General features: G+C 46.0%; 1 protein-coding gene across 1 annotated transcript in view; it reads right to left on the bottom strand.

Moving 5' to 3' along the window:
• The window catches only part of ATP2C2 (ATPase secretory pathway Ca2+ transporting 2), a 132,906-nt gene that overhangs the window by 26,151 nt on the left and 81,122 nt on the right, over window positions 1-25,633 (bottom strand). The window contains exons 8-15 of the mRNA XM_077453414.1: window positions 14,425-14,574; window positions 13,861-13,929; window positions 11,178-11,253; window positions 8,827-8,893; window positions 7,118-7,242; window positions 6,679-6,776; window positions 5,011-5,112; window positions 4,599-4,688 (exon numbers count right to left, since the gene is read on the bottom strand). Of these exons, the coding sequence (XP_077309540.1) occupies window positions 4,599-4,688; window positions 5,011-5,112; window positions 6,679-6,776; window positions 7,118-7,242; window positions 8,827-8,893; window positions 11,178-11,253; window positions 13,861-13,929; window positions 14,425-14,574 (777 nt within the window). The remainder of the gene's footprint in view (window positions 1-4,598; window positions 4,689-5,010; window positions 5,113-6,678; window positions 6,777-7,117; window positions 7,243-8,826; window positions 8,894-11,177; window positions 11,254-13,860; window positions 13,930-14,424; window positions 14,575-25,633) is intronic.

Below are 25,633 nucleotides of genomic sequence, written 5' to 3'. Positions count from 1 at the left end.
CTGATCGTAAAATCGGCTGTTGTGCTGCTCCGTATGGCGCATGCGCAGTACATCCGGGGCACTTCTCGATAGCGGGCACTATCCGACAGAACATTGGCTCAGACAGAAGTTCCGCCTCCCAGCAGGGCGAGTTCATCTCAAGGACGCACGGGGGAAAAAATAGTTCTGAAGATCCATCATGTATTGACGTCCAGTTCTCAGAAGGAATGACTGCTGTTTACACAGCGCTGAGACTCTTTGATTATTTACACACATTAACCACAGCAGGGCAAAGTGTAGGATCACAATGCATCCCGCCAAACCGACGTCACCGGTAAAACAATGGAGCAGGCAAAACAATGCAGTCTCCTTGTGAAGGGTGACAAAACAGGTTTCTTATTGTCAAAGTTCCCAGGGAGTGATGGAGAAAGTTTACTGACAGGTGAGGATTACCTCCATTGTGTGGGCAGCGTGTAAAATCATTCATTACGGGGTATCAGAGACAGCAACAACGGGCATCGGAAAACGGAGTATATTATGCGATTCTACACTAGAAAAATGTATTATATGGAACAGTCGAGGGCACGGAGAGCAAGGTGACCCCACAAGTCTTCTCTACATTAAATGGACAAAGCCATAGAAACCATAAACAGATACACTATATTGTCAAAAGTATTGGGATACCTGCCTTTATGTGCACATGAACTTTAATGGCATCCCAATCTTCGTCTGTAGGGTTCAATATTGAGTTGGCCCACCCTTTGCAGCTATAACAGCTTCAACTCTTCTGGGAAGGCTGTCCACAAGGTTTAGGAGTGTGTCTATGGCAATGTTTGACCATTCTTCCAGAAGCGCATTTGCGAGGTCAGGCACTGATGGTGGACAAGAAGGCCTGCCTCGCAGCCTCCGCTCCAATTCATCTCAAAGGTGTTGAGGTCATGACTTTGTGCAGGCCAGTCAAGTTCTTCTACCCCAAACTTGCTCATCCATGTATTTATGGACCTTTCTTTGTGCTCTGGTGCACAGTAATTTTTTAACAGGAAGGGGCCATCCCCAAACTGTCCCCACAAAGCCGGGACCATGAAATAGTCCAAAATGTCTTGGTATGCCAATGGAGCCCAAGCCCAACCCCTGAAAAACAACCCCACATGATAATCCCCCCTCTACCAAATGATTTGGACCAGTGCACAATGCAAGCTCCATAAAGACATGGATGAGCGAGTTTGGGGTGGAGGAACTTGACTGGCCTGTACAGAGTCCTTACCTCAACCCCGATAGAACACCTTTGGGATGAATTAGAGCAGAGACTGCGAGCCAGGCCTTCTCAGCCAACATCAGTGCCTGACCTCACAAATGCACCCTATGAACTGAGACTGGGATGCCATTAAGTTAGTAAAGGAAAGAAAAATGGACAGCCGCTCTTCAATTTAATACCTTTATTGATGTGACGTGGACAACATACCAACAGAGTCACAGGTACAGATGTAGATGGTTGACGCTTTTTACACCGTTAGTGGTGCTTAAAGTGGAGTTCCACCCAAAAATTGAACTTTGCTTAAAGTGAGGTGACCCCCTGACATGCCACACTTGGCATGTCATTTTTTTTGGGTCCTAGCTTCCACTTCCTCCCCCGGTGCACTGCGGCACCTGAAGGGAGATCACCTCTCCCCCCTCCCCCTCAGGAATCACCTGGGACATGTTACAGGTCCCAGATAATTGCCTGGCCAGTCACGGCGCGGCTCATGCATGCGCAGTGGGTGCCCGGCTGTGAAGCCACAGCCGGACGCCCACAGTTACAATGCTGGCGCTGCAGAGAGGAGGGGAGAGAGGAGTGGGGCTTCGATCCCCTGCATCGCTGGACCCTGGGACAGGTAAGTGTCCGATTAAAAGTCAGCAGCTGGAGTATTTGTAGCTGCTGGCTTAATTTATTATTTTATTTTTTTAAGCAGAACTCCGCTTTAATTATAGCTCTTTGGAATGCCATTAAAGCTCACGTACATGTAAATGCAAGTGTCCCAATACTTTTGACAATATAGTGTACTTCTACTGTGCTGTATATAAACTGCGGATTGTACTAGCACTCACTGCGCTGAACTTCTCCTCACTTGTTTCTATAGTACCGCTGTCCGCCATTGCACTTTTCCCCAGATCAACTTTACCTATAAATGTTAGTACCCAGTTATATTATGTACATTTAAGAAATAATCCAGGCCTTTCTTAAAGCAATCTACTGAGCAGGCCAGAACCACCTCTGCAGGGAGTCTATTCCACATTTTCACAGCTCTTACTGTGAAGAAACCTTTCTGTATTTGGAGATGAAATCTCTTTTCCTCTTACTGCTTTTTTGTACAGCAATTCCTGATGCCACACTTCCATATGACAGATAGGATATCAAAAAATATAAATGATCAAACCGGCACACCACGCTTTCCTTGCATCATTTTTATGCATTTTTATTCATGCACCCCCCATTGAAGTCTATAGGGCCAGAAACACACCTAGGCTGCTATCACATTTAAAATTTTGTGAACGCAATTAAAACCACACATTTACAAAACCCCTGTTGTACCTGCGTTGCCATTCATTGGTAATGGCACCTTAAACACAGCAAAAAAATATGTGAATTTGTTGCGTAAAAAAAAAAAAAGAAAAATACGTGTCCAACTCAACATTTAAAAAAGGTACAGGAGTTACTTAATTCCCAGCATACTTTAATGCCCTGTAAAAAGGCTGCACCGTTTCCGCCGCAGACATGCCTATAGGCTTCCTGGTAAAGAGGAGTAAAAAGTCCCCGCTGGTTCCTCATCGAATGCGGGATGAGGACAAGCATAAATCGCAGTCCATCCAAACCCCCCCCCTTCCCCCTTCATTGATGGTGTAACGCTTCCCTGGCCTGCCCCGACCAAGTAGCCCCAGCTTGTGGCAGGCAGTGCTGGGGTGCTGGGACAAGGTCATCCAGCGCCCAGGGCCAAACTGCACCCCCCCTCCCCCCCCCCCCCGTTCATGGGGATCCTACATTTAGCAGTCACTTGTTAAAATCACTGCCTCTGTCACTACTTCTGTCAGCCTTGCAAAAGAAGGCGCCCCCATCCCTACATAAAACCATTGTGCCCAGGGCAGCCGCCCCTCCCTCCCACTCCTTGTCCCGGGCCTGCCAGCCAGCCAGGTCAGGAACCTAGGGTCAGAACAGCAGGCGTTGACCCGCCCCAGCCGAGTACCAGCCGGGGGGGGGGCCAAACAAACCACTCGATCCCCCCCGGGGGTGGCAAACAGACTGAAATAGACCCACCCCCCCAGTGGGTGGTACTTCACGTGGTCAGGCCCTTGGTAGTGATGCAGAGCCGATGACATCCTCCCCGTCCCTGGTACCGGCCAATACAACCGCTTCTCCTCTTGGTCAATCGAGCTCCTCGCGCTTCCTGGATTGGCTTGGAGGAGAAGCAGGAAGACAATAGCGAATATTAATTAAGTGGGTGGGCTCGGGGCACAGCCCACCCTTTTTTGAAGCCAATTAAAGCCTCAGGGTCCAATCACATGGTTCACAAAAATAAAATAATTGGAGTTCATGCGCCCGGCGCCCCACATGTGGTTTAGGGGGGGCAACGCCCCTTATAGAGCGGCCGCCACTACCGCCCTGTGAGCAGAGTACCAGGAGCAAAGCTTCAGCCTGGGGTGGGGTCGGCAGGAGGCAGAGAAGGAGAAGGGCAGGAAGGGGGCCCAGTTGCTGCACCACTGGCTTGTACTTGTCCCCTGGGCCAAAAGTTGCCAGTCAGCCCCTGTCCTGTACTGTTGCCAGATGTGCGATAAATCACAGGTGTGAACAGAATCCTTGGATTTAATATGCAGATCTGTCACTGGACAGAGCCATCCTCCAATCACAGCTTGTCACCCTGCCACTGCCAAAAGATGCCCTTTAACTGGGTAAATCAAATCTGGGGGCAGAAAGCCTCATTTTCCCTGAGTCACCCAATCATCCATTTCATTAGCGACATGATTAGACAAGGTGGAAAAGATACAGAATTTCATCCAGTTCAACCTATAGAAACATTTCATTCAACGTCAAACATCGTTAGAAGTGGGAAAAATTTTTTTTTTATATTTGTATGTTGTGAGCGTTTGTATATTTTCAGGAATTCAAAGTGAAAAGTAAAGGGTAGGGTGGGGATATTTTACGAGAAGAACCAGCTTTTCCCGGGCGAAGCTGCTTATTTACTAAATTCTTTACATATCTATCCGGCGTACACACAGACCTTCGTCCCCACTGTGCGCAGCCAGTGCCCGCCATTCTGGGCGCGCAACCAGAGCAAAGCGATTCCAGGGAGTGGCATCTAATAATTAAGCGTTCTTTGTCTATCACAATCTTCAAAGATTTCAGCACCGTTGTTTGAAGAGTCTCACCAACTTCTGTTGTGTAGATACTTTGCTCATCCCAGTAATCCTGCTGAATTCTAAGTGGCTTGGCCAGGGATGTCACTCACACTAGGGACCAGCCAGCTTAACTTTGGATGTCTGCACAGACTTATGGCAAAGGCAGTAAGCCAATTACAAGAGTGTGGGGGGGGGGGGGGGGGGGCAGCAGCTATATCTTAAGGTGATAAAGGCAGCTGTTGTACAAGTACCTTCATTGCCAGGACGAGCAACGCACCCTCTGTTGGCTGTCCCATCAAGGTGCCATTGCGAATGATGGCGTTGTTGGCGACACATCCAGCCTGTTATTGAGAATAAAACAATAAATATACCTTGGAATACAGACTTTGTCTGATGCAGGCAATACAGTCAACATCACCAGGGGAAACACCACCGACAATCAGCATTGCGATCCTCTAATTGCATAAAAGGCTCTTTAGCTCCTCCCACATCAAAACTGCTAGCCTCAGGGGCGAAATATGAATATACATACACTTTATTACTCTTCACACCAAATGGGTAACAACTCGCTTATTTTAATATTACGTAATGATTACCCAAACTGTGGTATATTTGGACATTTCATGGTGAGAAGTACTACGTGTTGCATAGATTAGGCTTTACCTCTACTAATTTTCCTACGGATATGTTGGAGAAGTCCCGCAATTCTTCATTGGTAGGCAGCAAGTTCACAGTTCCCTTTTCGTCGTAACCAATGCCAGTGACCTGAGCAGAAAATAGAAGAGAAGAGATTCGACCACCAATGAAAGATGAGCCATGGAACATGGAAAATACTACAAATACAGTACAAACTTCTCAGCCATAAAGGAGTCCAAGCCATCAACTATTGTAGACTAAAGGAGGCTTCCAGGATACAGCTAAAATTCTGTTCTATGGGATGACCTAAGAGGAAGCCAGCTGCACCTTACATATTTCCCCCAATAAATTTACCATGAAGAAAAAAGGGTATTGCACAGAAAAGTTATATGAAAATTATGAAGCCGACTAAGATTACTGATAAGGAGCTCATAATTATCATAATGTCCTCTAATCATTGGAGAGAACCCATCACCCTCATCTATTCCTACATGACGTAGCTGAAAGTGTGTGGACCCTCGACCATTACATATACAGTATATGAGCTTGTTGGACAGTCTATTCCAAAATCATGGTCATTAATATGAAGTTGACCCCCCCCTTCCCCATGGCCATTTATATGGAGTTGCCCCCCCCCCCATAGCCATTTATAAATAGTTGCCCCTGCCCCTTGGCCATTTATAAATAGTTGCCCCTGCCCCTTGGCCATTTATAAATAGTTGCCCCCCATGGCCATTTATAACCAGTCCCCCCTCCCCCCATGGCCATTTATAAAGAGTTGGCTCCCCCATGGCCATTTATAAAGAGTTGGCTTCCCCATGGCCATTTATAAAGAGTTGGCACCCCCATGGCCATTTATAAAGAGTTGGCACCCCCATGGCCATTTATAAAGAGTTGGCTCACTCACAATGGCCATTTATAAATCGTTGGCTCCCTCACAATGGCCATTTATAAAGAGTTGGCACCCCCATGGCCATTTATAAAGAGTTGGCTCACTCACAATGGCCATTTATAAATCGTTGGCTCCCTCACAATGGCCATTTATAAAGAGTTGGCTCCCTCACAATGGCCATTAGTATGAGATTCCCACCCACTGCATGCCCATTAATATAAAGTTACAATCCCGCCCCTTCCCCGCTTTGTGGCTACAACATCCTCCACAAATCTTGGAAGACGCTCCACAAGATTTTGAATAATGTATGTGAGAGTTAGTGTCCATTTATGAGGTCAGGATATTGCATGAGAAGACCTGACTCACAATCGGTCTTCCATCGCAAAGGTGTTCAGTAGGGTTGAGTGCTCAGCTCTGTGCAGGATACTTCCAGTTCCTACTCACAAGACTGGTCAAACCATGTCTCTACGGAGCTGGCATTGTACACAGTGAGACAGTCATGCTGGTACAAGAAAAGGGTCTTCTCCAAACAGTTACCACTAGGTTGGAAGAGCACAATTGTCTAAAACGTCTTTGTATTATGTAGTATTACCAGGACCCTTTACTTGAAACACCTGAACTCAGTTATTGGGATGGGGGTTCACATACTCTGGTCTTATAGTTAATGTTCCATAGTGTTGTGAAAGAAAATAGGAATGCCAACAACACTCCAACCAGAACACAATCTGGATGAGCATCTGGCTGTGAGTTGGGGGCAAATATGGGCCTTCCTGGAAAAAAAAAAAAAAAAGAAGACAGCTCACCTCTGCATGTAAGCCATCAGATGTGACTAGTTTGGTGGCAGTCATCTCATTGGCGGTCAGTGTTCCAGTCTTATCTGAGCAGATGACATTACAGCAACCTGAAAGAAGATAGATGTGTGTGATGTGTTTGAAATATACATTGAATCAATCAGACAAGAAACTGTCAGGTGTGCACACCAATCATTAGTCAGTTTGCTGACATAAACTGTGTGCCCCAGAGACACTCTATCCTCCTCAGCAGTAACAGGAAAATGTTTGCTGGTCTTGTCTAGAAACTTATTCTCAGATATCTACACAAACTCAAAAGAATTATTTCTGCTTTATATCCATGAAGGGTATACAGTAGTTGAGCCCTCTGGACATCCACCGGGCACTAAGCTCTTGCCTACGTTCCTTGTGGATGATCCAGTTCTGGCTCTGACGGGTCTCGTAGGATTACCTAGAGTCTCCACAATCGGCAGCTTCTTCACAATGACTCTCTTTTTGGCCATCCTCATTACACCAAGTGCCAGTGTTACGGTGACAACAATTGGCAGACCTTCAGGAATAGCAGCCACTGCCAAACTACAAGGAGAGAACAAAAAAACAATAACCAACCAGTGCAAGAAAAACCCAAGGGCAATCTTTATGTGACCCTACTATGTCTTCTGATTCACAGGCACCAAGTGCTGAACTATGGGAGGGCCCGAGAAGGGTTTACGCCCCTACATGCCCAGGAAGAACTGGGATGATTAATATGGCTTCAATGGTGCATTGGGTGATAGGGGAGTATGGTAAACACCTTTAACCTTGGGCTGTCTCCTACACAGCCTGATGGTAGTTAATTAACACATACAGAGTACAGACAGGGATAACGTTACTTTGGTAGGAAGGATGAAAGTCGTTACAAAAGGCCGACCGATGAAGATGTCCTACATGGACACAATAGTAGCCCTCCTACACAGATGCCACAGTAATCTCCCTACATGGACACTATAGTAGTCTGTGAAGGGGGGCTACTGGGGCATCTATATAGGTGGACACAATAGTAACCACCCTCCAAAGACACCATAGTAGCCCTCCTACAAAGATACCACAGTAAAAAATCTCACCTAGACACCATAATAGTCCACCTACATGTTTACCCCGGTTGCCCTCCTACATGGACATCACAGTAGCCCCCCTACACAGCTGCACATAGTAATTTCCTTACCTGAACACCATAGTAGTCCATCTACATGGATATCCTGTTAGCCCTCCACACAGACACCATAGTAGCCCTCCCTACACGGGAACCATTGTAGCCCCCCCTACAAGGGCAACATAGTAGCCCCCCCCTACACGGACACCATAGCAGCCCTCCTACACGGACACCATAGTAGCCCTCCTACACGGACACCACAGTAATCTCCTTACCTGGACACCAAAGCAGTTCACCTACATGGATGCCCGGGTAGCCCCCCTGCACAGACACCACAGTAGCCCCCCTACACGGACACCATAGTAGCCCCCCCCTACACGCACACCATAGTAGTCCCCCTACACAGACACCATAGTAGCCCCCCTACACAGACACCATAGTAGCCCCCCTACACAGATGCCATAGTAGCCCCCTTACATAGACAACATAGTAGTCTCTCTAACCGGACACCACAGTAGTCCCCCTACATCAAATAAGATATGATATAAGATAGAGGCGCATTCAGCCAGACATCTGCCAAGAGGCCAGCTGTCTCTACACAATGAAATAGTTCTGAAATGAGACATTAATTGTTACACAACTGAATGATGAAAAACATATTTCCAGAGTGACAGATCCGTTCATCTCTGGCATTTCTTTCATTAAAATTATTCAGCTTGTCACTTTGTTATCATGCAATGGCTTTTTATGTATTGTTTAGACAAGTATGTATGTCAGAGTTCAGCAACACAATTGCTGGGAACGCCTTGTTCCCCATCCCGGGGGCACCCAGCTGTGCAACAGAGGCTTTGAGGTGTGCCATGTGACAGAAGGGGCAGCAGGGTAAGTCATGTGATGCAGAGGCTGCGGGGTAAGTCATGTGATGCAGAGGCTGCGGGGTAAGTCATGTGATGCAGAGGCTGCGGGGTGAGACATGTGACAGGCAGCGATGTACATCAAGTGCTCAGATCCTGCTGGGAACAACTTACCTGACACCAATGGTGAACATACTAAGGAGAGGCTTTCCCTGCAGCCAACCAATCAGCATGATCAATCCTGAAAAACAGAAACGGATACAGTGCTAAGAGGACACCCTGTCACTGAATACACCTGCTTAAAGGGCAATTCCAGACAAACAACTAAAAGCACAGCTGCGTCATTGTTAACTTTAATACTTCTAAATAAAAACCTATTTACTGCACAGCTGCAACCTCTATATAGGATTTTTTTTAAGTTGGTACATATGTAAAAGTAGAACATTCTCCTCTCACTCCCCCCCCCCCCCCCCCCCCGTGATGTAATGCTGCCTAGGAAACAAGACGGTGACAACACAAATTGGAACCAGCAATCTCACAGACTTGATGCATTGGCCTGCTTTCTGACTATTCTTGCACATCTGCACATAGGTGGCTTAATCCTGAGATTTCCCTTCCTGTAATGCAGCCCAAGTGTCTCACCCCCACTGATTAGCTATAGAGCAGGTAATCCCTCCCTTTCAAGCATGATTTCATATTTCAGCTGGTGTGTGGCTTCCCGATTTCAGGTGCTTACGCTTGGTTTTAAGGATGACTTACAACAGGTATCAATTATAAACTGTTGGATTTCCCATAACTTTCTGTACTGGTGACACCAGGGCGAACAGAGAGAGGGAATCTCCCTCCTGGGGACAGAGATAGCAAGAAAAACCTGGCAGAGGTTCCAACCTTCCACACCCCAAAAAAAGGTTCAGACTTTATATAAACTTTATTTAGATACATCAAACCAGAGAAGACAAGACACTGGAACACAACTGCCCAGATCTGCTCTGAAGAGTTACAAAGTAATAGACATGTATATTTTTCTTCAGTATGTTATTAGGAAGATATGTCTAAAATGAGAAAAAAAAAGATAAAGTGCCAGACAATCACATCAAATGTTAAGACAAGCAGTATCCAGCATGTTTCTGGGGCCAAAGTATCCCCCTTCAGTACTTTGGCTTTTATAGCAGAAATCCTATATGGACTAGAGTACACATCTCTAGAAGGTGATCGTATTTTAAGTACAGTGCCACTGTTCCTTTGTTTATGCTTGTCTTCTTATGGAGATCCTCCTCTAGGAGAATGTACTATAGTCCACATAGAAATTCTGCCATAAAATTCCAATGCCCTTGTAGGCAGGTTTCCTTTCAGTATGTTAAGTAGTTGGCTGGCCCAGTCTGGGGAAGGGGCCAACGTTTTGCACCTCAGTTCCTGGGCTTTTTGGCCCCTGCCTATCCACCCAGTGATATAAATATAGGGGAAAGCCTGCTTTCAGAGATGCCGTGACAACTATGGAACACAAAGGAAGACCGCTGCACCCAGCAGTCCATCAGAAGAACAGCCAAGCCTTGGGGAATGTGAAAATTGGACTATCACCTTGTGGAGGTATGCCTGGGCAGCTCTGCTTAGACAGACAGGGTTATGGTGCACTGGAATGTGTTTTTTGGACTTTGCCAAACATAAAGTTGTATCAACTGTTCCATGCCTGGTCGAAGACATTTAAAGGGGCGCATGGTGGTTTCTGGTGTATGAAGGAACAGGGTCAGTAAAGTACACGTGGGGTATGAAACAAAGCCACTACAAGTGTACTACAGGTTTACCCGGAGGAGGAATGCAGTCGCTATGGGTTATCAGAACTAGTGCAGGGTATATTGCAGCCGGTCATATAGCATGGTACCTGGAACATTGAAGGATCCGCCGGTAGCAAGGGGCTTGTGATTTGACTCTTTCCCAAGCGGTTGATACCCTGAACGTATCAGGACCAAACCCGTATTACGGAGACCCATAGGTTGGCCCCATGGTATGGAAGAGTTGAAGGAGTTAAATATGAGAGTAGAGTGGGCATAGGCTCAGCAATGTACCTCCTAAGTACAACATACATCAAGTTAAGGTGTGAAGTGACACGGGACAAGATGCTCCACAGAGGAACTCTACATTACTACACACAGTGTATAGCACATCTCTAAGCTGGGGTACCACAATAATGTTCGATTCTCACATGAACACAGTGCCCGCCTGGTCCTGAGCATGGATGAGTGTGCTCACATGCAAAACGGTACCGCCACATCAAGAGCGAGTGGCTCCGCCCACACCCTGATGAAGGTTGATACTTTGCACCCCTAAAACAAATTGGCTACTGCTTGTCTCAACATTTGATCTTCTTTCTCATTTGGATATTTATTATTAGCAAACATTAAGGGTGACCCTGAGATCAGGGATTTCTACTCCGTCACTAGTGCCCCCCAGAGACTTGTCTGGACAGCCACACACAACAGAGAGAGAGAGACTGTATGAAGATCAATGTCATGTGGTTGGTTTCTCACCTATAATCCCAAAGGAGAAAAGAGAGAGTTGCTTCCCCAGCTTGTCCATACTCTTCTGTAGAGGGGTCTTTGGGGTCTGAAACAAAAGAGAAAACCTAAGGAATTCATTGGGAGATCACATGGTCACACCAATGGCTACTATAGTGGGAGCCCACCATCATAGCAGAACACAGTGACTACCAGGTTGGCAGTCTCTGCGGATTGGTGGATGTATACAAAGGGAGAGGCGACATATTCTCCGCTCATTCTCTGCCATAATTATTTCACCACTTGAAGAGGAAGTTAAAAACAAGATAAAGATTTTAGATGGACTCCGTTCCTTGTACTCGCCGTCCTCTCAGTATAGAAATAATTAACTGTCCCTCAAACACCATAATAGGACCATATGTACAATGAGGGGTGCTATTCGATAGGTGCCATTTCCAACAGAGAACAAGTGCCCCTAGGTTATAAATCACAGGGGAACAGGTAAATATAATAAAGATATACAATGTATATACACATCATATGATATTCCTATAATTTTCTCTCTGAGAAAGGGGTAACGGTGCACCCCAAATCTCTGGTTTTAGGAGAGAGTTTCCTGACTGCTATGCCATTATTATACAGGACTCCATTAGTGACAACAGTTTGACCAGCGCTTTACAACATAAGGGGAGACAGTACAGTTATAATACAATTCAATAGAAGAATCCGATTAGAAGAAATAATTGTATCTTTCCTCAGTGTACATGTAAAAGGATCCATCCGTACATTAGAACGAAGGTCACATGGCGTATCTATTCAATGGTGTGTATACATTGTATGTCTTTATTATGTATAGATCTATGGCCTGATTACCATTAATGCGATGAGATTTTGATCCGATTTCCAGTCTGATTTTGTAGTGCAACTTGATGCATTTTTAAGCGTTTAATACAGCGACCCATTACAGCTGTCAGCAGCAGGGATGAGTTATTGGTTGTTAAGGAGCCAGCACCTACTGGCGTCCTAACAACCATGAGTCATCCTTGCTGTCAAGCGGGGGATTACCCGCTAACAACAGAAGGAAAACAAAAGACCCTGCATTAAAAACGGCTTGAGGTTCTTCTCCAAATCCATACCAGGCCCTTTGGACTGATATGGATTTTAAGGGGACCCCCCCTGGCAAAGCACCTTGTCCCCACAACCCTGGCCCAGTAGTTGTGCAAGGGGTGGCTTATTGGAATCTGGAGGCCCCCTTTAACAAAGAACCCCCCCCCCCCCCCAGATTTAAGCCTCTCTTCCCATGTGTATGAATAGGGGGTAACCTTACTCATTCACAAAAAAACAAAAAATGCCAAACAAATAAAAAAACACAACACAGTTTCTGTCACATTCTTTGTTGAATAAAAAAAAAGTGTAGTGATGCACATATACCACATCATCCAGCAATGTAGGTCTGTGTCAATTATGATGAGTGCCACCCACCGACCCCATAAAAAGCAAAAAATAAATAAATAAATAAAACACACACACCACCTTTAAAACACGGCCACTCCTTTGCTTGCCTCCTGCCGAATGATAGCGCCACTTCCCCCTGCCCCGTTGCTAAGTAAACTAAGGTGCAGGGATTACCCAGTGGACTTAAAGAGTGCTTCCAGATTCTGATAAGTCACCCCCTGCACCCCCACAACCACTGGGCCAGGGTTGGGGGGGGGGGAAGAGGACCTTGTTCTCACCAACATGGGGACTGCTAGGCTGTGTGCTCAGATAAGCGTCTGCTATATATTTTGGGGGAGGCACTAAGCCTTTTTTCTTTTTTTTAGCACAAGGATGTCCTTAAAATCCATACTAGACCGATGGGCCTGGCATGGATTTTGGGGGGGGGGGGCATGCATTTTTTTTTTTTTTTGGCATCGGGTCCTTCTTAACTACTTGCTGCAGGCCCAACTCTCGCTCAGGGATGACTTCATATGTTCCTGGGACATGGCGCGGCCACGTCTTTGCCCGTGTGATCGGCTGTGTCCAAACAAGGAAGTTTCTTTAAATTGGCTCTCCTCGCCTCACACTGGTGGAGTGTAAGATGAGAAGTACCAATCAGTGGCATCTCCTCACAGGGAACATGTGAAAAGGTAATCAGGGCACTGATCATCAGTGCCCCGATTACAATGCAGCCCCAGCAGTGCCAACCAGTGACGCCAGTCTGTGCCCAACAGTGCCCATCAGTGCTGCATATCAGTGCCACCTATCAGTGCTGCATATTAGTGCCTCCTCATCAGTGCCACTCCATCAGTGCCTTTCAATGCCGCCTTATCAGTGCAGCCTATCAGTGCATATCAGTGAAGAAGCAAAGTTACTTATTTACAAGATTTTCTGACAGAATTTTTTGCATTTTTTAGATTTTTTAGCAAAAAGTTAAAAACACAGTGGTGATTAAATACCATCAAAAGAAAGCTCTATTTGTGTGAAGAAAATTATTAAAAATGTATTTGGGTACAGTGCTGCATGACCGTGCAATTGTCATTCAAAGTGTGACAGCGCTAAAAGCTGCAAAATGGCCTGGGCAGGAAGGGGGTGAAAGTGCCCTGTATTGAAGTGGTTAAAATCCATACTAAACCTGAAGGGCCTTAACGGCCTACAAAAGACCCGAATACCATACCGGACCTTAAACAGCATACAAGGTATTATACACATTTTTATCATACATCAGATATATACAGACCTCTTCTGCTTGCATCATCTTGAAAACTTCACCAAACTGTGACTTTTCTCCGACACTGGTGACCAGACCCTGCCGGAGGGAAGAAGAATATCAGGAGAAATGAAAGGTACAGAACCTGGCATGGTTCAACTGTAAGTGGAAGCCAGCGTGGACAGCAAGTCCCTGAGGGCTTCTTGTATGTACTGGAAATGCCAACAATAAGCACTCCCTGTTATAATTCCCAGATCTGCCCTCCTGGGAGTTTTCATTCTGCAGCATCTGACAAACAGAAATATCAGTTTTGGGTGGACTGACTCACTGTTATAGTGAACCTCTCCCTCAATTAAATAGATTCTCTGGGAAAAATGTATCTATTTCTATGCTGGAAGGGCCGTTCATTGACTGCAATCTTGCAATTCAGTTACTCCTGTAGCCGAGGGCTGCGTGAGGTCTGAGCTCTTCATATAAAACGGGCCGATCGTTAGGGGTAGAGCTACCATAGATACACATAGAGCTGAATATGTAATTGTACACAGCAGATCCTTTGTTTTATAGTATAGTTTAATATCCCCAATCCACAGTTACCTTTCCTTTGCCGTATCGAACGAGTGTCCCCATGAATACGATGTTGCTGAGTGTTGCCAATCCACTGGCTTCATCCACCGACCCATGGGTCTTACTGCATGGCTCCGTCTCACCTGTGAAACTGGATTCATCCACCAACATATCCGTGGTCTGAAAAACAAAATATATTTTCACATTTGTACAAGTATCGTGAGCCAGAATAAGATGGTCGCGACAAAAAAACAAAAACAAAAAAAAAAAATGTAAAAAGACAATCACACACCAAATACAGTAAAAACAGAAAAAAAATTCCAGGTAATACATGATTACAGGAAATACAAGATTATTATTATTACAGGAAATATAGGTAAGCCTTTACAGGAAACACAAGAATATTACTGGAAATACTGGATTATTACAGGAAATATTAGATTACTACTACTGGAGTTTCATGATTATTCATACAGAAAACAGGGAATTATTATTACAGGACATACAGGGTTATTAGTATGTGAAATAAGATTGTAATAATACTATTTCTGTGTTTTTTGTAATAATAGACATACAGGAATATTATTACAGGAAATACAAGACTATTATATTAAAGGAAATACAGAAATATTTTTACAAGAAATACATTATTATTACAGGAAACGTCAGATTGTTTTAAGGAGAAATACCGAGGGGAATATGGGATTATTATGAAAAACACAGGATTACTACTACAGAAAATACAGGATTATTATTATTACAAATACTATTTCTGTGTTTTCTGTAATAATAATCTTATTTCTTGTAATAATAATCCTGTATTTTCTGTAGTAGTAATCCTGTGTTTTTCATAATCCCATATTTCCCTTGATAATCCGGTATTTCTCCTTAAAATAATCTGACGTTTCCTGTAATAATATTCCTGTATGTCTATTATTATTATTACAGAAAACACAGAAATAGTATTATCACAGGAAATACAATATTATATTAAAAGGAAATACAGGAATATTTTTACAGGAAATGTCAGATTATTATTAAGGAGAAATACAGGATTAATATAGGAAATATGAGATTATTATGAAAAACACAGGATTAATACTACAGAAAATACGGGATTAATATTATTACAAGAAATACGATTATTATTACAGAAAACACAGAAATAGTATTATCACAGACATAGAGGAATATTACAGGAAATACAAGATTATATTTAAATGAAATAAAGAAATATTTTTACTGGAAATACAAGATTATTAGAGGAAATACAGGAATATTATTACAGGAAATACAAGATTATTAAAGGAAATGCAGGTATATTTTTTTACAGGAAATACAAGATTATGAAAGTATACGCAGGTATATTTTTTTATAGGAAATACATGATTATTACAGGAAACATGAGATTATTATTATGGGGAAAAACAGAATTATCAAGGAAAATATGGAATTATCAATATGAAAAACACAGGAAATGCAGGATTATCAAGGAAAACGCAGGATTATTATGGGAAATACAAGATTAGATTACTACATAAAATACAGGATTATTATTACAGGAAATATGAGAATATTAGAGATATTATTAGAGATGATATACAAGTATAAAAGTTTATACTTTTGTTAAACCAGTGTTCTATATCTGTTGTACAAATTAGCACATAAAGGATTCCAAAGCCCTATGGGTTACCTAACAAGCTAGTATGACAGGTGTGGTCTCCTCTCATTAAGTCTCCAATTGAAACCTCAGGCAGAAGTGTAGGAAGAGGGTGGAGTACCTGCTCTGGATCCTTATCTGGATCCGGAGTCATTGTTCTAACGCACCTGTGATAGTAAATTTAATGTGAACCTGTGTTTATGAGAACATCCAGCAAGTCTCACGTAGGCTCCCCCTCACAAGTAAAGCCCGGTGGTATGACTATCAGCTCAATAGGTGAGACTTGCTGGATGTTCTCATATGCTTTGTTTTCAATCAATAAATGTCAGTGCATTGTAGGAAGTTGGGTTGGTGAGGCTTGTTCAGACTTCCACCTAGGTAGGTACTGCACTTTTGGAGGCATTTACTTGTCTTTTCCATGTCATGTTGGAGTTGCTGGCGATTTTTGTGGAGCCATCCTTAAAGCAGAATCGCATAGTGTCCTAAGGAACCAGATTATCAGCATATAAACCCTTACCGCCCCCTAGGGGTCTATGTTGGAGGTGAGCTTGCATTGCACTCAGTGAAGGGGGCACAAGTCACGGACTGGAGTCACATTGTGTATTCGAGAAACACGGTTCACTATTAGAGACTTTTTAGAGTTGTTATCAGTTAGAAGATTCTCTTCTATTATTGTGGACTCTTTTCATCACTTTATATTAAATTTTTTTTATAATATTTTGCACAGTGGTATTTGCACTTATATTGTGGACTTCTATCATATTTTTCATCACCCTGCATATTTTTTTGTTTTTTTGCACCGTGGCATTTGCACCTTTATGAAGTTTGATTGTATATATTCATTTATGTATTTATGTTCATATATTTAACAGCGCCATCACATGGGTACTTATATCTGTCTTTTTTTAATATATATTACATATTATCTTTTATTATTACATTATATACACACATTATATTGGTATTGGTTTGGGAAAGGGGGGGGGGGGGGGGCTGGGGATACATACAGCGTGGATTTCAAAAGAAGGGGTGTGTGTCCAGAGGGCAAGGAGGGTAAACACCGGATAATCCAGATCCACCCAGAACAAACAAACTGAGAATCTCTACAAATGTGAGAATATCGCCGACGTGTTTGACCCGTCATCTGGTTTTATGATGCCGCAGGAATCCGCAGTTAAAAGGCAAAACGTATCTGTTAAAGGTTAAACCGCCTTCACAAAAGAGAAAGATCAAAGCGCAAACTAAAAATATAATAGAAAGAACTCCCCATAGCAATGGGTGCAACACACAAAAAAAAAAAAAAAAAAAAAAGAAAGATAGATACTGAGTCATTTGTGTAAAAGTACCAGGCAGTCCCCTGAGCTGTGGAAACGGCCATTATAGGCTGAAGGATGCTTCCTAGGGGACAGCTGAACGAGGTCTTTGGGGGGGACATCGGTATCAGTGCCAATCTCACCTGAGCACATATAGGTATTAGTGCAGATGTCACCTGAACGCACGCAGATATCAGTGCGGATGTCACCTGAACGCACACAGATATCAGTGCGGATGTCACCTGAATGCACACCGATATCAGTGCGGATGTCACCTGAACGCACAACGATATCAGTGTGGATGTCACCTGAACGCACAACGATATCAGTGCGGATGTCACCTGAACGCACAACGATATCAGTGCGGATGTCACCTGAACACACAACGATATCAGTGCGGATGTCACCTGAACACACAACGATATCAGTGTGGATGTCACCTGAACACACAACGATATCAGTGCGGATGTCACCTGACCGCACAGCGCTATCAGTGCGGATGTCACCTGAACACACACCGAAATCAGTGCAGATAGCACCCGAGCGCACACCGAAATCAGTGCGGATGTCACCTGAACGCACACCGATATCAGTGCGGATGTCACCTGAACGCACACCGATATCAGTGCGGATGTCACCTGACGGCACACAGGTATCAGTGCAGATGTCACCTGAACACACACCGATATCAGTGCGGATGTCACCTGAACGCACACCGATATCAGTGCGGATGTCACCTGAACGCACACAACCATCAAATGTAAACTAATACAGAAATGAGGACAAAGGATGCCAACAGCTTATATAGCGAAGAAATCCCCAAACCACTAAACAAATGTCAGCTGAAATATGAGCTGCAACAATGCAACAAGACTCAGATCTCCGGAAACTTCCTGGAAAGAAAACAAATTTGTACACAACCATCACTGGGCAACGCTGAACACTGCACCATTGTGTGACTGGGGAATCTGCAGGATGAGCACTAGTGATGGCCGAACGGTTCGCCCGGCGGTCGTTTCGCGGCGAATTTCCGACATTCGCGGTCCGCACGTTCGAACGCCTTTTTCCGTCGTTCGCCGCGGCGGACTTACGTGTTTAATGTATACAAGAACTTTAACCTTTGGTGACACGTTTATCATGTGATACAGGACAGCCAATTGAGACATGACAGCACATGGACACTTGTACATTCCCCCTAACCTATAAATACACCCGATCCGGTGGCCATTTTACATTCTTTCTTCTGTTACGATAGGGACAGGTTCCTGTGTGGAGTAGGGAGAGATAAACCACTAGCTATTTGGTACACAAAAGTTCTTTTCAGGACTGGTATAGGTGTTAGGTGTTGATAGGTTTGCTGTGCTGCTGATTCTTGCAGCAGCCTGAGTGTCTTTTGTTAGTTTAGAGAAAGGGAAAGGACGGTGTATGCTACAGGGACAGCCAGATTAGTCTTTCATCATCATCATCATCATCATCATCATTAGCTGTTACTATCAAGGTCCACAAAAGAGCTGTTCCAGTAACCACTAATCGTTCTCTTTTTTTGCCAATTTGTATAGGGACAGGAAGGAAGCAGTGTTGTCAGGCAGTGAGGGTAATTTTAAAGACTTGCTGTTATTATTAGTTCCACAAAGGTTCTTTTCAGGACTGGTATCAGTGGTACAGTAATAGGCTTCTACATGTATAATATTCTTTCTTCCAAATATAGAAAGGATATTATACTTGACTGCTGCCCTTCTGCTGCAGTCTGCTAAACATTCACAACTCACTTGTTCCACAAAAGTTCTTATAAGGACTGGTAACTTGGTATAGGGTGCTACGGTACATAGGCTTGAGTGCGGTACAGTCTGCTGTTCTGTAAGGACCGCTATCGGTCCACAATAGATAGGGTTGACGTGCACCACTGCTGACCGCTGCCCTATACTGCAGCAGTCCTTCAGCGGTATAGGGACTGACGTACAGTCTGCTAAACACTAATACACAACCTGCTTGGTCCACAAAAGTTCTTATAAGGACTGGTAACTTGGTATAGGGTGCTACGGTACATAGGCTTGAGTGCGGTACAGTCTGCTGTTCTGTAAGGACCGCTATCGGTCCACAATAGATAGGGTTGACGTGCACCACTGCTGACCGCTGCCCTATACTGCAGCAGTCCTTCAGCGGTATAGGGACTGACGTACAGTCTGCTAAACACTAATACACAACCTGCTTGGTCCACAAAAGTTCTTATAAGGACTGGTAACTTGGTATAGGGTGCTACGGTACATAGGCTTGAGTGCGGTACAGTCTGCTGTTCTGTAAGGACCGCTATCGGTCCACAATAGATAGGGTTGACGTGCACCACTGCTGACCGCTGCCCTATACTGCAGCAGTCCTTCAGCGGTATAGGGACTGACGTACAGTCTGCTAAACACTAATACACAACCTGCTTGGTCCACAAAAGTTCTTATAAGGACTGGTAACTTGGTATAGGGTGCTACGGTACATAGGCTTGAGTGCGGTACAGTCTGCTGTTCTGTAAGGACCGCTATAGGTCCACAATAGATAGGGTTGACGTGCACCACTGCTGACCGCTCACCTATACTGCAGCAGTCCTTCAGCGGTATAGGGACTGACGTACAGTCTGCTAATCACTAACACACAACCTGCTTGTTCCACAAAAGTTCTTATAAGGACTGGTAACTTGGTATAGGGTGCTACGGTACATAGGCTTGAGTGCGGTACAGTCTGCTGTTCTGTAAGGACCGCTATCGGTCCACAATAGATAGGGTTGACGTGCACCACTGCTGACCGCTGCCCTATACTGCAGCAGTCCTTCAGCGGTATAGGGACTGACGTACAGTCTGCTAAACACTAATACACAACCTGCTTGGTCCACAAAAGTTCTTATAAGGACTGGTAACTTGGTATAGGGTGCTACGGTACATAGGCTTGAGTGCGGTACAGTCTGCTGTTCTGTAAGGACCGCTATCGGTCCACAATAGATAGGGTTGACGTGCACCACTGCTGACCGCTGCCCTATACTGCAGCAGTCCTTCAGCGGTATAGGGACTGACGTACAGTCTGCTAAACACTAATACACAACCTGCTTGGTCCACAAAAGTTCTTATAAGGACTGGTAACTTGGTATAGGGTGCTACGGTACATAGGCTTGAGTGCGGTACAGTCTGCTGTTCTGTAAGGACCGCTATCGGTCCACAATAGATAGGGTTGACGTGCACCACTGCTGACCGCTGCCCTATACTGCAGCAGTCCTTCAGCGGTATAGGGACTGACGTACAGTCTGCTAAACACTAATACACAACCTGCTTGGTCCACAAAAGTTCTTATAAGGACTGGTAACTTGGTATAGGGTGCTACGGTACATAGGCTTGAGTGCGGTACAGTCTGCTGTTCTGTAAGGACCGCTATCGGTCCACAATAGATAGGGTTGACGTGCACCACTGCTGACCGCTGCCCTATACTGCAGCAGTCCTTCAGCGGTATAGGGACTGACGTACAGTCTGCTAAACACTAATACACAACCTGCTTGGTCCACAAAAGTTCTTATAAGGACTGGTAACTTGGTATAGGGTGCTACGGTACATAGGCTTGAGTGCGGTACAGTCTGCTGTTCTGTAAGGACCGCTATCGGTCCACAATAGATAGGGTTGACGTGCACCACTGCTGACCGCTGCCCTATACTGCAGCAGTCCTTCAGCGGTATAGGGACTGACGTACAGTCTGCTAAACACTAATACACAACCTGCTTGGTCCACAAAAGTTCTTATAAGGACTGGTAACTTGGTATAGGGTGCTACGGTACATAGGCTTGAGTGCGGTACAGTCTGCTGTTCTGTAAGGACCGCTATCGGTCCACAATAGATAGGGTTGACGTGCACCACTGCTGACCGCTGCCCTATACTGCAGCAGTCCTTCAGCGGTATAGGGACTGACGTACAGTCTGCTAAACACTAATACACAACCTGCTTGGTCCACAAAAGTTCTTATAAGGACTGGTAACTTGGTATAGGGTGCTACGGTACATAGGCTTGAGTGCGGTACAGTCTGCTGTTCTGTAAGGACCGCTATCGGTCCACAATAGATAGGGTTGACGTGCACCACTGCTGACCGCTGCCCTATACTGCAGCAGTCCTTCAGCGGTATAGGGACTGACGTACAGTCTGCTAAACACTAATACACAACCTGCTTGGTCCACAAAAGTTCTTATAAGGACTGGTAACTTGGTATAGGGTGCTACGGTACATAGGCTTGAGTGCGGTACAGTCTGCTGTTCTGTAAGGACCGCTATCGGTCCACAATAGATAGGGTTGACGTGCACCACTGCTGACCGCTGCCCTATACTGCAGCAGTCCTTCATCGGTATAGGGACTAAGAGTTTTGTCACAGGGTCATTTAAAAAATGACAGGCAGAGGAAGAGGCAGGCCCTTCCGCAGGGGTGGTAGGGGTAGGGCAGGAGCAACAGGCTTGAGCCAAAGTGGGAAGTTGCAGAAGGTGCGTTCAATTACTTTAAAGGATGCACCAGACTTGGTTGAGTGGCTCGCTCAGCCTTACTCTTCTGCACCCTCCTCATCCTCTCGATCTGCACCCTCTTCTTCACTCTCTGCTATGTGCACCCCCAAAGACACTACCACCAACAACACGACCACCACCACCACCACCACATACCTTCCGCTTGAGTCACTGGAATTATTTTCCGATCCATATCAAGAGGACATTTCTGATGCGCAGCCACTCTTGGTATTGGATCAGGAAGAGGAGGTAGCAACAAGCGCTACTCAGCAGTCTGACGCCAGTACCCAGATCAGCCCAAGGAGGAGGTTGGTCCCCGGTGTTGCTGCCTACTCCGAGATCTCTACTTATAGCGGTGGGGAAGGTGACGTTGATGATGACGTGTCTAGTGATGTCACGTGGGTGCCCACAAGAGAGGAAGAGGAGGGGAGTTCAGAGGGAGATATGGACCAGCAGATAGGGAGGAGAAGCAGCAATGACTTACATTGCACAGCAGGGACAAAGCAGACTGCAAATGTATCAGGAGCGAGTCATCGACCATGTACGGTCACATCTGGCGCTCCCAGGACACCGGCACATGGCTCCGCAGTGTGGGCTTTTTTTAACGTGTCCGCTGCTGACAATAGCGTTGCCATCTGCAATCTTTGCAGTCAACGCGTTAGTCGCGGTAAGCCCAATACTCACCTAGGGACGACCGCCTTAAGAAGGCACATGAGCAGCCATCACCGAGCCCAGTGGGAGCAACGGAACACACAAAGCCACACTGCAGGCTCTCACCGTCCAGCCTCGTCTTCTACTTCTCCTTCTCCTCTCTCCTCACAATTGTCCTCCACTCCACCTTCCATCACGCCAAGCTCACATTTTTCTGCAAAAAGGCAGGCTTCCGTGGGCCTAATGTTTGAGCGTAAAAAAATGATGACGCCGGATAACCCTCTTGCCCAACGGTTGGCGGCTGGCTTGTCAGAACTCATAGCCCGCCAACTACTGCCATATAAACTGGTGGACTCGGAGGCCTTTCGCAAATTTGTGGCCATTGGAACACCACAATGGAAGGTCCCAGGAAGGAAGTATTTCTCAGAGAAGGGCATCCCAGAGCTATATGGCCATGTTCAGCGGCAAGTGAATGTATCTCTGGCACACAGTGTCGGTGCCAAGATACATCTGACCACAGACACGTGGTCTAGCAAACACGGGCAGGGAAGGTATATCAGTTTTACTGCCCACTGGGTGAACCTTCTGACGGCCGTCAAGCATGTAACCCGTGGCACCCGTGTAGATTTGGTTTTACCGCCACGGATTGCATGCAGGCCTGACTCTTCTTCTCCTCCTCCTACTCCATCCTCCTCCCTCTCCTCCTCAGCTGCCTCCTCCTTTTCCGCTGCTAGCGTCTCTTCCACTGCACCGCCCAAGCTCCCCAGAACCTATTCCACATGCCAGGTGAGACGTTGCCATGCCGTGCTGCGTCTGTTGTGCCTGGAAGCAAAGAGCCACACTGGCCCGGCACTCCTTTCAGCTTTGCGTTCACAGGCAGATGAGTGGCTAACACCGCTCAATTTGACAGTTGGTAAAGTGGTGTGTGACAACGGTGCCAATCTGCTTAGCGCATTGAAACAGGGCAAAATCACGCACGTGCCGTGCATGGCACACGTCTTAAACTTGGTCGTGCAGCGATTCCTTGTCAAATACCCTGGGGTCCAGGACATCTTGCGGCAGGCAAGGAAAATCTCGGCCCATTTCAGAAGATCTTACACGGCCATGGCTCGCCTTGCTGACATTCAGCGGCGACACCATCTGCCGGTCAGACGTCTTATTTGCGATTGCCCGACGCGATGGAACTCAACCTTCTATATGCTTGATAGGCTGCTCCAGCAGAAACGTGCAGTTAACGTCTACCTGTATGAACTCTGCGAAAGAAACGGTTCTGGGGAGCTGGGTTTTTTTTCACCGCGCCAGTGGCTGCTCATGCGCGACACATGCAGACTTCTGCGGCCATTTGAGGAGATCACCAAACTGGTCAGTCGCAGCCATGGCGCCATCAGTGACATGGTACCTTATGCCTTCTTTCTGGAGCGTGCATTGCGTCGTGTCATTGATCAGGCTGTGGAGGAGCAGGAGCGGGAAGATGAGGAAGTCGCAATGCTGGATGAATTCCCAGGGGGGGCTACTCTATCTGAGACAAGTCAACAACAGGAGTCTGATGAGGAGTCAGAGGAGGATGGTGCCGGGGCGGATGAGCAGGAGCAAGAAGAGCATGCTTTAAACCTTTCTGGGATCCCTGTTGTGCGAGGATGGGGAGAGGAGAATGAAGAGGACGACATTATCCTGGATGATGAGCAGGAGCCAGGCCACCACACCGCTTCCACTTTAGTGCAAATGGGGGCCTTCATGCTCCAGTGTTTTAATAGGGACCCCCGTATAAAAAGCATGAGGGTCAAGGACCAGTACTGGGTGGCAACGTACTTAGACCCCCGGTACAAACACAAAATGGCGGAAATGTTACCGCCGTCGCAGAGGGCTGTCAGAATGCAGCACTTCCAGGCCTTGCTTCGAGAAATGCTGCATTCTGCTTTTGCGTGCGCTGGCAGAGGAGCAATTCCCACTCCCAGAGAAGGATTTGCGGGTACCAATCCAACAGCGCCTGCAAGAAGAGGCCGGTTTGAAGATGTGTTGGTGACTTCGGATATGAGGTCATTCTTTCAGCCGACCCATCGACAGGTGTCATCCGGATCCAGCATCAGGGAACGCCTAGACCGTCAGGTGTCCGACTACATTGGGTTAACGGCCGATGTGGACGCTCTGAGGAGTGATGAACCCCTAGACTACTGGGTGGGCAGGCTTGACCTCTGGCCAGAGCTTGCCCAATTTGCAATCGAACTGTTGGCTTGCCCCTCATCCAGTGTCCTGTCCGAAAGGACGTTCAGCGCAGCAGGGGGGATTGTGACCGATAAGCGTACTCGCCTAGCTCACCACAGTGTTAACTACCTCACATTTCTAAAAATGAATGAGGCATGGATCTCGGAGGAATTCAACACATGTGACCAGTAGACCATGTATATGTCTATAAACTATTTTTTTAATCAAGCACACAGACCTTCTTAATTCATTTGGCTCACTTCCTTGACCCAAAAAAGCACACCGTACTATATGCCCCTACCCTCCTCTTTGAAGAGGTTGAGCGGTGTCATATTTCTACTGGGGCTGCTTATGATATCCCTGTGCTGTGCTGACTTCCTCCTGGGGGTTCTTATTATGAAGGGATCACACTATCCCTGTGCTGTGCTGACTTCCTCCTGGGGGTTCTTATTATGAGGGGATCACACCATCCCTGTGCTGTGCTGACTTCCTCCTGGGGCTGCTTACGGTGCTGCTGTCAGTGCTGTATGTCACGGTGCTGCTGTCAGCGCTGTATGTCACGGTGCTGCTGTCAGCGCTGTATGTCACGGTGCTGCTGTCAGCGCTGTATGTCACGGTGCTGCTGTCAGCGCTGTATGTCACGGTGCTGCTGTCAGCGCTGTATGTCACGGTGCTGCTGTCAGCGCTGTATGTCACGGTGCTGCTGTCAGCGCTGTATGTCACGGTGCTGCTGTCAGCGCTGTATGTCACGGTGCTGCTGTCAGCGCTGTATGTCACGGTGCTGCTGTCAGCGCTGTATGTCACGGTGCTGCTGTCAGCGCTGTATGTCACGGTGCTGCTGTCAGTGCTCTGTATTACGGTGCTGCTGTCAGATGCCTCTATCACGGTGCATGTGTCATT

Source organism: Lithobates pipiens, unplaced genomic scaffold (genome assembly GCF_037356315.1).
Source record: "Lithobates pipiens isolate NorthernLeopardFrog02 unplaced genomic scaffold, aLitPip1_a1.2 Scaffold_10, whole genome shotgun sequence".
Lineage (NCBI taxonomy): Eukaryota > Metazoa > Chordata > Amphibia > Anura > Ranidae > Lithobates > Lithobates pipiens.
The sequence above is the reverse complement of the archived record's forward strand: the minus strand, read 5'-3'. Positions and strand labels throughout refer to the sequence as shown.